Source organism: Lineus longissimus, chromosome 4 (genome assembly GCF_910592395.1).
Source record: "Lineus longissimus chromosome 4, tnLinLong1.2, whole genome shotgun sequence".
Taxonomy (NCBI): domain Eukaryota; kingdom Metazoa; phylum Nemertea; class Pilidiophora; order Heteronemertea; family Lineidae; genus Lineus; species Lineus longissimus.
In genome coordinates, this window is record NC_088311.1 from 300,875 (window position 1) to 313,366 (window position 12,492).

Sequence of the window (12,492 nt, forward strand, 5' to 3'; positions counted from 1 at the left end):
TTAGAGTTGGACCAACGTGAGCGTATCTGGGGTCTAGTCTGAGGGTGGAAGGCCACTTGTGTCTTTCCATCTTTCAACCTTGTGAGTATTTGTTGTGTTTCAGGAGTTTGATCCCGAGGAGTTCTACCACCTCCTGGAGGCGGCCGAGGGCCAGGCAAAGCAAACTATACAAACCGACATTCCACAATACATCGTCAACAAACTCGGCCTTGATAGAGACCCACTAGCTGGTAGGTGTCATCTTACTTGCTCTCTACTTGTAGCATGTTTTAGGGTTGTGTATCAGCTCATATGACAGGGGAACCTGCCATCACCCGATCTGATGGAGCAGTTTCAAAGGTTCAAGATGATAGCACTGCTGGTGACTTGATGGAACTCTGTCCCAGCCATGTGATGACAGATCATGGTACCAACTCCAGTAAGATAGTTGTTCAACCTTCTTGTAACTGAAGCACATGGTACCATTCAGACTCCAGTAAGATAGTTGTTCAACTTCTTGTAACTGAAGCACCTTGTACACTTGACTGAAACCACCACGCCATCTTGTTTACAAAATGTGGAAGTTTATGTCAGTTTTCCAGGATAATGTCGTGAATGTAATCTTTTCCATTTCAGACATCGTAGAGATCGCTAAACAGAGTGAAATAGAAGGTGGCGTGTCGTCATCAGATGGTTCATTAGAGGATCCGCCACTAGAAGGAGCTACTGCTGCCACGGGTGACTCTGGCATCGTTAATTCAGGCTCAGACGGAGATGTAAGTGACAATGGTGTCATACTTCCATTTTGGACTTCGAAATTTTTTTGTCCTTCAGAGTTGAATTTTTTCATAAGTTCAAAATTCGGAAAAATTTTCAAAGCCAACATTTTTTTGGACTGATGTTTCTTCATTTTGAGCAGAAAAAAAAGTGAAAAAAATATTTGGACTCAGAAATTTTTTCATCCAATAAATGTGTAATTGTTGTTGCTTCAGGGTGATAAAAGTGATAAAAAGAGCATTAGCCATGATGTCCATAAAATGTTGAAGATGAAACCGCCACACGAAGAGGATTTTGCCAATATCAAGCTCATCAGTAACGGAGCTTATGGGTGAGTTGTCTCGGTGATACCACCAGGCTAGCTATGAGGGATCTGGTGCAATCTGAAGCCATAGATAGACTAGCAAGGAAACAGCATCATTTTCATACTCACTGTTACAGTTTGAACAATTTGTGGTTTTGGTACCTGTTGGTTGAAGAAGTCAATCAGAGCTGAGATGTCCTTTCATCCTGGTGACACCAAGGTCATCTGGGCAGCAATGAGATGTTGGCCTTGGAGTGTGTTGGGGAGTATCTGTTATAATGTTTTCTCTAGCCAGTTACAGTGTAAGGCATGGCAACGATGTCTCACAATACATCATGAAGTAATGCTGTAGCGCTTGTTTTCTTCTGCCACAATACCAACTTGACATTAACGCAGCTGCTCCACACTGTGATTCTTTCTTTATGTTCCAGTGCTGTTTATCTGGTGCGACACAAAGAAAGTCGCCAACGCTTTGCCATGAAGAAGATCTGGAAACATAACTTGGTGCTTAGAAATCAGGTGGAGCAAGTGTTTGCCGAGCGCGACATTCTCACTTTCGCTGACAATCCTTTTGTTGTCAGTATGTACTGCAGCTTCGAGACGAAGGTAAGGGTCACCTTGGGATCAAGCTATTGATGGACTCTTTGCCTCAGAAGGCACTTTTTTTGTGCAAAGGTTTTGAAAGTATTGAAAGATGATTAGATTTGAAGCACAATACTACATGTATGATGTTCAATGTGACAGCAGTACAATGGTTTGTTTCAATCACAGAACTGTCTCATTGGTGAAAAATGAATGCTAGCACTTAGGAGATTCAGAAAGATTGTTAAAAATATGATCCGTTTCTCTAAATAAATTGGCACTTCTTAACTGGTACTGGTGCTGGTAAATCCGACAGTGACATTTTGCAGATAACTACTTTCCTTTTCACATTATAAGATGAGTGTCATTACTGTGAGCATTAGCCGGATTATGTGGTTGTACAGAGTCACAGAGGAATTGATCCTCGATGACATTTAAGGGGTTTCTTACATGGGATTTAAGAATCATCTACAATATATACCAGAGAAAAGAGACACCTCACTCCTTCTCTACATCATTGTATATGAATAGGATCAAACCCTATGATAGTCCAGCCTCCCACTAAGGTGGAGCATTGCTTCTAGTTGCTTCCTGCTACAGAATGTAAGTGCTGGTTTTGATTAAAACCCTCTCTATTTCAGAAACACTTGTGTATGGTGATGGAGTATGTAGAGGGTGGAGACTGTGCGACGCTGCTTAAGAACATGGGTCCACTCCCGGTCGATATGGCCAGGATGTACTTCGCTGAGACGGTGCTCGCATTGGAGTATCTGCACAACTATGGCATCGTCCATCGTGATCTCAAGCCTGACAAGTAAGCAGAGAAGTGTGATTTCTTCTTCCCGTTGAGTAGTTGAGGGTAGTTTGTAGTGTAACTCAGTGAGATGGGTGCAGGCAGGAACTAACTCCTTGTTTCATCTTGCAGTTTACTGATCACGTCAATGGGCCACATCAAGCTGACAGACTTCGGACTCTCCAAGATGGGATTGATGAGCTGTAAGTATTCCACAGACAAATCACTCATTAAGTAGAGATTTTATGCATGATTTGATTACCGAATCACCAATTCTTGTCTATCATTCAATGTTGTTTACCATGCCCTCTTTATATTTCAGTGACCACCAATCTCTATGAGGGGTCAATTGACAAAGACTGCAAGCAGTTCCGTGATAAGCAAGTCTATGGCACTCCTGAATACATCGCCCCAGAGGTCATCCTCAGACAGGGCTATGGTAAGCTGTCTTCATCGTTTCATAACCAATATTGGAATACAACAATACAAGCGCATCATGCTTCTGGCTTGTACAGTCATATTGAAGGATTTGTTCTCTCAGCTGACTGTACCTTTGTCTTGCAGGTAAACCTGTTGACTGGTGGTCCCTCGGCATCATCCTGTACGAGTTCCTGGTCGGATGTGCACCGTTCTTCGGCGATACTCCTGAGGAACTCTTCTCCCAGGTCATCAATGGTAAGCATTCATTGTTGGAAGCCCGTCAATTCATCATTCAGCCAGGCAACAGTGCTTCACTGAAGGAATTCGACTTTTTTAAGCACTCCTAGTGCTATCAAACTTAAGACATTTGTTAAGGTGTTGGATCAAGTTAATCAAAGGTAGAGGGGAGCTGTACATTGGCTGACTTCAACAGTTGTCTTGAAACTTCAATGAACCTCTCTAATGAATCATATCCTCTGCAGATGAGATTGAATGGCCAGAAGAAGACTGGGCAATACCAGACGATGCCAGGGACCTGATCGCACGTCTGCTCAACCAGAATCCCATTGACCGGCTTGGAACGGGAGGAGCCCAGGAGGTGAAGATGCATCTCTTCTTTGACGGCCTGGACTGGGATAGTCTCCTCAGGCAGAAGGCTGAGTTTGTGCCGAGCTTGGACAACGAGGAGGACACAAGTTATTTTGACTGTAAGTTCTGTAAGATGTTGGGGTGTTTACACATCCAAGGCTGCTGCTGCTTTGATCACTTGGAGAGGTTGTGCTTTGAGCAAGGACTTGAAAGAAGCCATACAATTGAGACTCTGCTACTGACCTTAACCCTTGTCATCATTCACTTGTCTCTTTACAGCACGGACAGACCGTTATAACCATGAACTAGAAACTGAGGACACAGCTGACGACGAGGACGACATCATGTTTCACAGTTTCTCATCTTGTGCACCGAGATATTCCCGCGTCTACAGCCGGAGCTTTGAGGGAGCACGAGATGTAAGCCTTCCAACCGCTGTGACAGTTGCATCAACACTCAGATAAAACTCATGGCAGCAGTCTGCATAAAGTCAGGCTGTGGGTCACCAGGAAGCAGTTTTATAAGATGACACTGCTCAGACGATGCTTAACTTGTATGAAGACATGGTTGAAACGAATGATCTGTAGATGATTGAGTGGACACCCTAACTGACAAGACATGTAAAACCTGAGCAGATGAATCTCATTACTGTTGCCAGTTACAACTCAGATGAAGTTTGGTAAGGTTTGTGTGTTTTGTTATTTCAGTTGCACCGTCAAGAAAGGTTGGAGAGAGATGACATACCACAACGACGGAAGAAGTCAGGAGGATCGAACCATTCAGAGAGCTCGACGGAGATGTCTTCACGGAAGGACAGTCAGTCGGACACGGGCAGTCAGGCAGAGGATAAAGATATGCCAGATAAACTGGAGGACGATGTCTTGTCAACATCTCCTGATATGTAAGCAGTTCCTCGAGAAACATGGTCGATTCATATCTCTGATTGTATGAGAACCACTTGTCCATTCTGAAGTCAGAACACTGGCTGTCAGTCATGGTCATCTGTCTTCAGTTTAAAGTGAGCTAAACTTCTTAGTGTCAGAGGATGAAGTCTCATATCTCACTCCTTCCATTCTGACTCTATAAACCTCTCCTTTCTTCAGCAATGCCAAGCGAAACAGTATTTCCAAATCTCACCCGGCCATTAGTACAAGTACTCCGGAGGCGTCACACTCTGAGGGTGACCTCTCCCCGCAGGTGGTCAGACGACGCACAGCTTCTGGCCCAGAGTCAATCAATGTGCCAAAGTTCTCCATATCCTTCGAAGACCATGACCGATATGAAAAGGAAATGCATCAGCTTAAACCCAAACCGTTGTCCATAACGAAAGGTAGGGGGCGTTGAATACCTTGGATGTTTCATCGTTGTTGTCTGTTTTGGAAATGCACTTGAGAACTTCCCTTAAACAACTGTAAGAGCCTATGATGCATCATTGAACTGACCATCCTCTGCTGGGGGTCAGAGATATCTATGAAGGTTCTCATCAATATAGCGGTCAAATCTACAACTAAAGCAATATGTTAGTTGTGACTCTCGATATGAATGGAGACATGATTTCTCCCCGAGTATGACACATATAGCAACTGCTACAAGATTAAGCACAGAATCCATAAAGGAGTTGGATTGGATCCACTGTTGTGTTTTGGTATCCATTTTATTCGCTTGAACTTGACACTATTTCTTGCCATTCTTTGATTGATAGGTGTTTTTTTCTGCATGGCTTGTAGCTATGCCTTGTCATGTTGTATTGTTGTTAATGAAGTGTGTCTTGTTTTGCATCGCTTCATAATAACAAGGCATGTTGTGCATCCATCATAGAATGAGCCTCTCATACCATATATTCACCCCTGCCACATGAGTGGCCAATGAGTCCATAGTGAGCTTGACCTGATGTGGTTTGCTGGTGTGCGATCATAGTGCATGATACCAACTATGAACACAAGAGATTATATTTCCTATCCAAGGGAAGCCATCGTTGACCTTCACCTAAAAGCTACATCAAAATGAGTCATGGCTTTTGATTTTTGGTTGAAATCTTTTGTATCCTATTCCTTAGGTGCCATTGCTTTCCTTCAACATTTTGGTTGATTTGGTCGTTTATTTTCATTAACCTGCCTAGTTAGACCTAATCAATTTCTTTATAATTATAACTAAAAAGAGAAGTAGAGTCTGCTGGATGCTGATATGTTTGTGTCGTCTGCTCAAAGGCGTTTGGTAAGCAGTGACTCATTTCTGAAAAGTCTGTCAGCCATTTTGGTGACAGCAGTCCAGGACATCAAGTTAACCTATCGCGTCTGGATACAAATGATCAAGTTGACCTGTCTTGATGGACTAACTCTGTCTTCAACTGTTTACAATTTCCCAGAAGAATGTCTTTCATTTTGGGTGAAAAAGAATACGCATTGAAGGATTGAATGAACTTAAGAGCCTTCTGTAACATGCATGCATGCTCCCTTGGTGTAACCTGGTTTCCCCCACTTGGTCCCCTACTATTCTAACCTCTCCTACTCAACAAATCTAACACCCGCTTCGTTTTAACGAGCACCATCTTTTGGTAGATAAAACACTAACCCTATCTCACTTATAGTTACATCATCTCATGTTTGCTGGAAACAAAACTACAGCTCAAGGTCAAGGGTGTTGCTAGTGACCTTGACCTTGGGATGTAGTCAAACATGTCTCTGGTAAACGTGAGCTGATCACCACTGGTAACAATTGCTTCAATCTTTTCCCGTCTTGGTTTTAGAACTTTCCCCGGTGGAGGAGCGTGGTCGCGCAAGGGCAACTAAAGATGTACGCAGGAAGAGCCAGTACACTCCACCAACGCCTAGGTCGAGGTTGGCTACAAAGCCGGTCCATAAGTCGGCTTCTACGACCCAGTTGTCTTTATTAATTCCACCCCAAGGTAGAAAATCATGTGGTTTACAAGTTTGGACAGGATTTTTTTACTGCCGATTTAAGATATCATAAAAACTTAATGACGATTAAGTTTGGTGTGTTTATTCCCGTGAAATAGGCTGTTAATCGTTCCTTAAATCATGTTGTTTCTATAAGGAGTACTGCTTTGATTAAAGCGGACCACGCTTCCTGATCAACTCGTCACCAGCCCTATGATATCTTAAATCCCCAGAAAAACCTCCATCGTCTTTAAAGTGGCTCTGTCATGGGTTTCTGTTCAATCATAAACTTTCTGTTTCAAAATTCCTTTTATTTGTGACATATTCATCCTAATTTCTCTCTTATTTGCTTTTTGCTTCATTGATGTTGTCATTCCACGAAAGCTTGTAATGCAGTCCGTTCAGCTGTTTAAACGGGCGTCTGCCTTATCGAATCAGATGTTTTCTGGCCTCCTAGCCAACAGCTGCATATCGCAGTGCCGGGCTTTCTGGCTGTCTTCCCACTGGTATCTGGTCTGTCTCAACTCAGACTTGTTCCATTACATTTGCCAAACATAGCACATGACTCTCTGGTTGAGACTGTTCAGGTCGAGAAGGCAGCACGCCATTTCTTCATTCTCTGTGTCTGCACTTTATTCTCTTCTCTCTTTCATCACTTTGTCCTGATTCTTCTACGCACTTATCTCTACTTTGTTCGAAGTCTTGTAGCAACTGTGTGTTCCACCTCCTTCAAGAAAGTGTAAGGCTGTCTATCCATAGACTGTTCCTTTGTTGACTTATGGCGTTATGTCCACTGTTTCCAGTGCATGTTCCCTGGTAAGACCATTGGGACTGTCCAATAAGCCTAACAAAGGTTCATTTTGTGTGTAGAAGGTCACAAGTGAACAGGGAACACGGTTGTGGTGATGAGTCGTGTGTGATGGTTTTGGACCTCAGTCATCCAGCTACTTGTCTCTGTGTCTCCAGCTGGACAGCACCTCTACATAATGACTTCACTGAGAATCTGATAACGTCTGTCAGCTTTTGTTACTCAGCAAATAGTTTTGTAGTGCTAATAACAAGTCAGCTCTGCTTGTTAGTAACCATCACAGTGTAGAGTGCAGTGACTGTATTTCCAAACAGACTTATTGGTGGAGGAATTGATGCACTACGATTCACAGATCACTTGGTCGGCCCAGTCACCGTGGCTAAAGTCGTGACTACTGTCAATGTCGACGGACAGCTACGAGAGTGGCAGATTACTATCAACAGGGGCCAGAAATAAGTGGCACCTACTGTTTTGTCGACCCCCATCTAATCTTTCATTTCCCGATTGCAGAAGACTTCATACCTCAGCCAGCGAGCTCCCCTGGATCCAGCACAAGTTCACGTGATCCATCACCTAGTCGTGACGCCTCTCCTGTGGTTGGTCATCTCAAGCCACCAATAGTTGTCAAGAAATCTGCCCGCGGGTTTGGATTCACACTTCGTGCCATCAGGGTCTACCTGGGCGACTCTGACTACTATACTCTACAGCATCTAGTCGTGGTAAGCCTCATAACACACCTTTATATTTCATACGACAGGCATGTAATACAGGTCATCATAAGCTACTTCATTGTCACCGTTGTCTCTTTCCAGGCTGTTGAAGAAGGTGGTCCAGCGTTTGAGTCGGGTCTCCGCCCGGGAGACCTAATCACCCATGTGAACAGTGAGCCGGTGCAAGGTCTCCTCCACACTCAGGTTGTTCAGCTTATCCTCTCGGGCGGCAGCAGCTTAAAGATACGATCGTGTCCATTAGACCAGACGTCAATCAAAACTGGAGGCAGACGACGCTCGCCTAACAATCCAGGAAAGATGGCACGCAGAAGTGTCAAAAAGAAACATCAACGTGAGCGGAGCAGCTCAGATAAGAAACGAAAGACGTCGTTATTTCGACGCTTGAGTAACCGTAAGGCAGAGCAACATATTCAGTCACCGTTAACTCAGAGTAGGAGTTACACCGGTCTGAACCGGTCATTGTCATCAAACGACAGCTTACCTGGATCTCCCACAAGGTCACCACGCTCACCTCCGACCAGTCGCATTTGGACGTCTCCACCAGACTCAGCTCATTCTTCACAGAGCAGTTCACCCAATTCTAGCGCACCAAACTCGCCTGCAAGTTCAACTCAGCTTGGCAGACCAAGTTCCTTACATGGCTTGAAACATAAACTGGCACAGACATTGAAGTCACCTCACCGGCGTAAATCTGTGCATAACATTCCGCTATCGCCACTGGCGAGGACACCTTCACCGTCACCAATGGCAACATCGCCAACACGCAGTCCTAGTCCACTCACCGTTGTGACAGGTTCACATCATGGCCACCATGTAGCGCCGCATGCCAGTTCAAATCTCGTCCAAACTTACCCCGCCTATAACAATACAACGCCATCGCAGTCGTCTCTCGCTACACCGAAAAAGTCGTTGACGCGTCCCAAGAGTTGTGAGCCTGGCTCGCCTCTGCTCCGACGCACATTATCACCTGATCGCCTGCATCCTAACTCCGCCGAGCGACGTGAACTGGCACCAAGGAAAACTGATCCTACGCCCGGCAAAGAAGGACAGGAGTCGCCTAAACGGAAAGACTCGTGGCAGGAGAAGCGGGAACTGTTTGATTCGCTGTGAGCGGATATTAATCTAAAGCTATTGTGATACAAGGATGCTCTCATCCTGACTGGTGTAATACTAACTTAACTCTGGCCGAGCCAAACTATGATATCAAAACTAGAGTTGCTAAGAAACCAAAATCTTCTATGATCTTGTCAATGTGGTCGAGTTGTACTTTCAGCTCAATCAAGTCCGATCAAGTTTACATTTGATTTTCTGGTGGTGGAGTGTGTACTTACCATAACTGAACCTACTTGCTACAGACAGGTCACATTGACAATGGTGTGGAAGTTTTGGTGATTCTTAGCCTGTGTGCTGTTAGAAGTCTGTGTGTAATGCCACATTGCTCATGTGTATGGTGAGTAAATCGTGGTACCTGGAATGGTGTTCCAGCAGTCAGCTTGGCTCGGGTAGACAAGGGAACAAGTCAACCGCGGGCTGCACATGTTTCCCTTTGTAAATAAACACAGTGAACCAGACAATTGAATTTGCATTGAAAAGTTGACGATTGCTACAGTTCCTCTGTGGAGTTGACTTTGTGTTGTTTTGACGTGTCCTTCACAAAGGTCACATGTGTTCTTTATAAACTCAACCTTCGTTGCTTGCCATTCTTTTGCGTCTTGTGATATTTTGAGTGTGGTGATCATGAAAACTTCTGTCTCTACGTGTCGATTATTGGTTTATTTTCCTATCTTTTCTTGAGATTACACATGTACAACCCTCGGTCATTGGCTCTACCTGGAGTTGAACACGTGATGACAGTAATGATGCAGACACATTGTCCCATACAGATGTGAATCATGGTACAAATCAAGCAGCTAAAAACATGTAACCTTCGGACGCATTGTGTCAAATAGTTGTCAACTGTCAGACATCTTGTTACGACCAACACAAGCATGAGTTCACAGTTTGACCTTTCTGCAAGACTCTATTTTCATTGTAAATGTTTGTAAATAATGTTTATTGTTGGGAGTTAATGACCATGGGATGTTCTCCCGATGTGTACAGAGAGGTTTATCAAGATAGTTGGTTCCACTTGTTGATGTAATTGGTGAATACTGTAGTCAACACGCACTTGTTGTGGCGGTCAGGACCTGTACATGACTTGGGGCGACACCATGGGTTCCACTGTCTCCAATGGGCTACATGTTGTGTGGCAGTCAGGACCTGTACATGACTTGGGGCGACACCATGGGTTCCACTGTCTCCAATGTTGTATGGCAGGAAGGAAGAGTCTGTTGACTATGTTACTTGTTTGGTAGTGAGAACAACTGCACACATTAACGCGGCCAAGATGTAACCTAAATGAGGGAATGACCACCCTAGATAAAAGAATGTTCAATGGACTCTTCCATCCTGTAACATAACAAGTTCCCTTTTGGCCAGAGTGTATTCAACACAATGGTTTCATAGGTGGCAGCACCATTTTCTAATGCTACGATATGGAAATAGTTCTATTAAACATTATAAATGTGATTGGCGACTTTTAATAAATCATGACAGATCAGTGGTGTCGTTTTGCATTTTGTGTGATCTTCGTTAAATATTGTACATAAAGCTTAAATTTTGAGAATCTAAAGTTTTGATAATTTGAAATCTCTGATTATGAGGATCTACTGCTATTACGGTAATGAGCTTGTGTTGTCTTTAAAAGTGCTTCCAGAAATCATTCCCTTGGATCCCCATTGTTCCTCAATGGTTTGAACCAAAGAGAAGGTGGAAGGGTTCATTCTGAACTCTCAGGGGGTGACAAGTGGTGATGATTGATACACAGTCATGTAACTAAACAGAAATTGAACATTTTGTCTGGGGAGACTATGAGCCTTCATCAGATTTATCCAGGTCGCTGATATATCATCAAGATTTTGGCAACAATATTGAGTCATTCATTGATGAATGTTTTCAAGTGTACAGATGAACATATTCGGTATCTGCTTGTAATCATTGAACCTCATCAAGAGCACAGATGTAAGGCACTTGGAGGTTTGAAGGAGCTGCTCAGACAGTGAATCACCTGACTGAGACTGAGCTACGGGAACCAGGCCCCTCCGCTCCTGAGACATGCCAGGTCACATTATTTGACTGAGCTACTGGAACATGCCAGGTCACATTATTTGTACGTCTCTTTAATTGCAGAGAGGTGATTTCTGATTGTTATGACCGATTAGTTTAATTAGTGCTGGTTGTCTATATTTTTCACTCTTTCTACTATTGGTGAATTTTGTTGCTTTGAAGTCAGTATTCATGTGAAAATAAAGAAAATTCGAGGGAAATTTGATTCTCAAAACTGTAGACCTTTGAAGGTGGATTGTCTGATGATAATATCTGGCAAGCATTCCTGTGTGGAGGGCACCCAGATTCTCTGCCTTGCATTATCCTCTGTCATGGTTTGGACAAGGCTATTGTTGTGACGAGACTTGGGTCAAGTCCAGCACAACCTGGGGAATGTCTGTTGGTTTGAAGGGCATTCGTGGTAGAAGCAAGGTATGGGAGGTACCAAAGCATTATGCTGGCTGGGATTGGGTCTGAGGGGCAGAGGTCATGAAGTCTATCACTGCTGGTTGATCCGCTGGTGAAAGGAAGGGACCCCTTTGGTAGCCTCCTTAAAAGTTTCAAAATGGGACAGCATTTTATGAGTCTAAATTGGAGTTTATTGGGTCAGGGGTGGGGGCCAAATGAATATGCTGCATGTGCTAGTTCTTCGCCTGCTTGTTTACTTCTTATCATGTTCCTATTTGTTTTTGTACAGATGTTATTTCACTGGTTGTAGTCTTAGCAGATGATGTGTCAAGTGGTCGATTCCACAGTGATGTTGGTTGGTGTCACCTCCACCCAGTCGTGTGTGTAACTGCACTCTCATTGCTCCAATTGTAATGAAGCAAGTCACTGGTGAAACCTGTCTTTGGAATGAATATTGCCAGGCTTTCTATCAGATGTCAACACCAATGGCCAGTGTCACATCCTTTATACTGGTGAAGTGACTCCATCTAGTGTTGTTGGAATGAACTATAGGCTGTGTTAACAATGTAAATATCCTAAATCTTCACCGAGCGAATCATGTATATTTTGTTGAAAAGGGTTGTCACCCATCAGATGTTTAAATAGCATATAGGGCTGTTCTGTAAAGGGTTGTCACCCATCAGATGTTTAAATAGCATATAGGGCTCTTCTGTATAGTGCATTCATGTGCACCTACATTTGTTAATAAAAAAACGTGCATTGAAAACCTTTCCTGTTGTTTATTATCAAAAGGCTAAAAAGCAAGTCTTTGTTGACTGGATCAGTATCCCTTGGCTGTGTCGGTGATGATGGGCTGGATGAACTCGTAAAATGATCTCAGACGTCAAAAACTTGCGACAAGCCACTATGTGTCTGACTACAAGGTTTGTTATGCCCGGCTTTTGTTTTGTGGGTGTGGCACTTGTCTTTAGTATGACATGCTCCTGGCGTGACCACTTGCACCTCCCTGCATTGGTAAGCTTTGATCCCCCAAATATGGAGTAGGGCTGCTGATGTGGCGG

The 12,492-nt window shown here is 43.7% G+C and overlaps 1 protein-coding gene across 14 annotated transcripts in view; it reads left to right on the forward strand.

The window, feature by feature from the left end:
- Positions 1-12,197, forward strand: part of LOC135486361 (microtubule-associated serine/threonine-protein kinase 2-like) — a 123,174-nt gene extending 110,977 nt beyond the window's left edge. For 13 of the 14 annotated variants that reach the window (XM_064769090.1, XM_064769093.1, XM_064769094.1 and 10 more), the window contains 15 exons: positions 104-230; positions 616-755; positions 972-1,087; positions 1,492-1,666; positions 2,284-2,456; positions 2,568-2,638; positions 2,758-2,874; positions 3,000-3,110; positions 3,338-3,562; positions 3,723-3,862; positions 4,151-4,344; positions 4,547-4,773; positions 6,190-6,348; positions 7,659-7,867; positions 7,961-12,197. In XM_064769090.1, coding sequence (XP_064625160.1) covers positions 104-230; positions 616-755; positions 972-1,087; positions 1,492-1,666; positions 2,284-2,456; positions 2,568-2,638; positions 2,758-2,874; positions 3,000-3,110; positions 3,338-3,562; positions 3,723-3,862; positions 4,151-4,344; positions 4,547-4,773; positions 6,190-6,348; positions 7,659-7,867; positions 7,961-8,989 — 3,213 coding nt within the window. In that variant the 3' untranslated portion in view covers positions 8,990-12,197. The remainder of the gene's footprint in view (positions 1-103; positions 231-615; positions 756-971; positions 1,088-1,491; positions 1,667-2,283; positions 2,457-2,567; positions 2,639-2,757; positions 2,875-2,999; positions 3,111-3,337; positions 3,563-3,722; positions 3,863-4,150; positions 4,345-4,546; positions 4,774-6,189; positions 6,349-7,658; positions 7,868-7,960) is intronic. The other variant, XM_064769097.1, reaches the window with a different exon arrangement.
- The last annotated feature ends 295 nt before the right edge of the window (positions 12,198-12,492 follow it).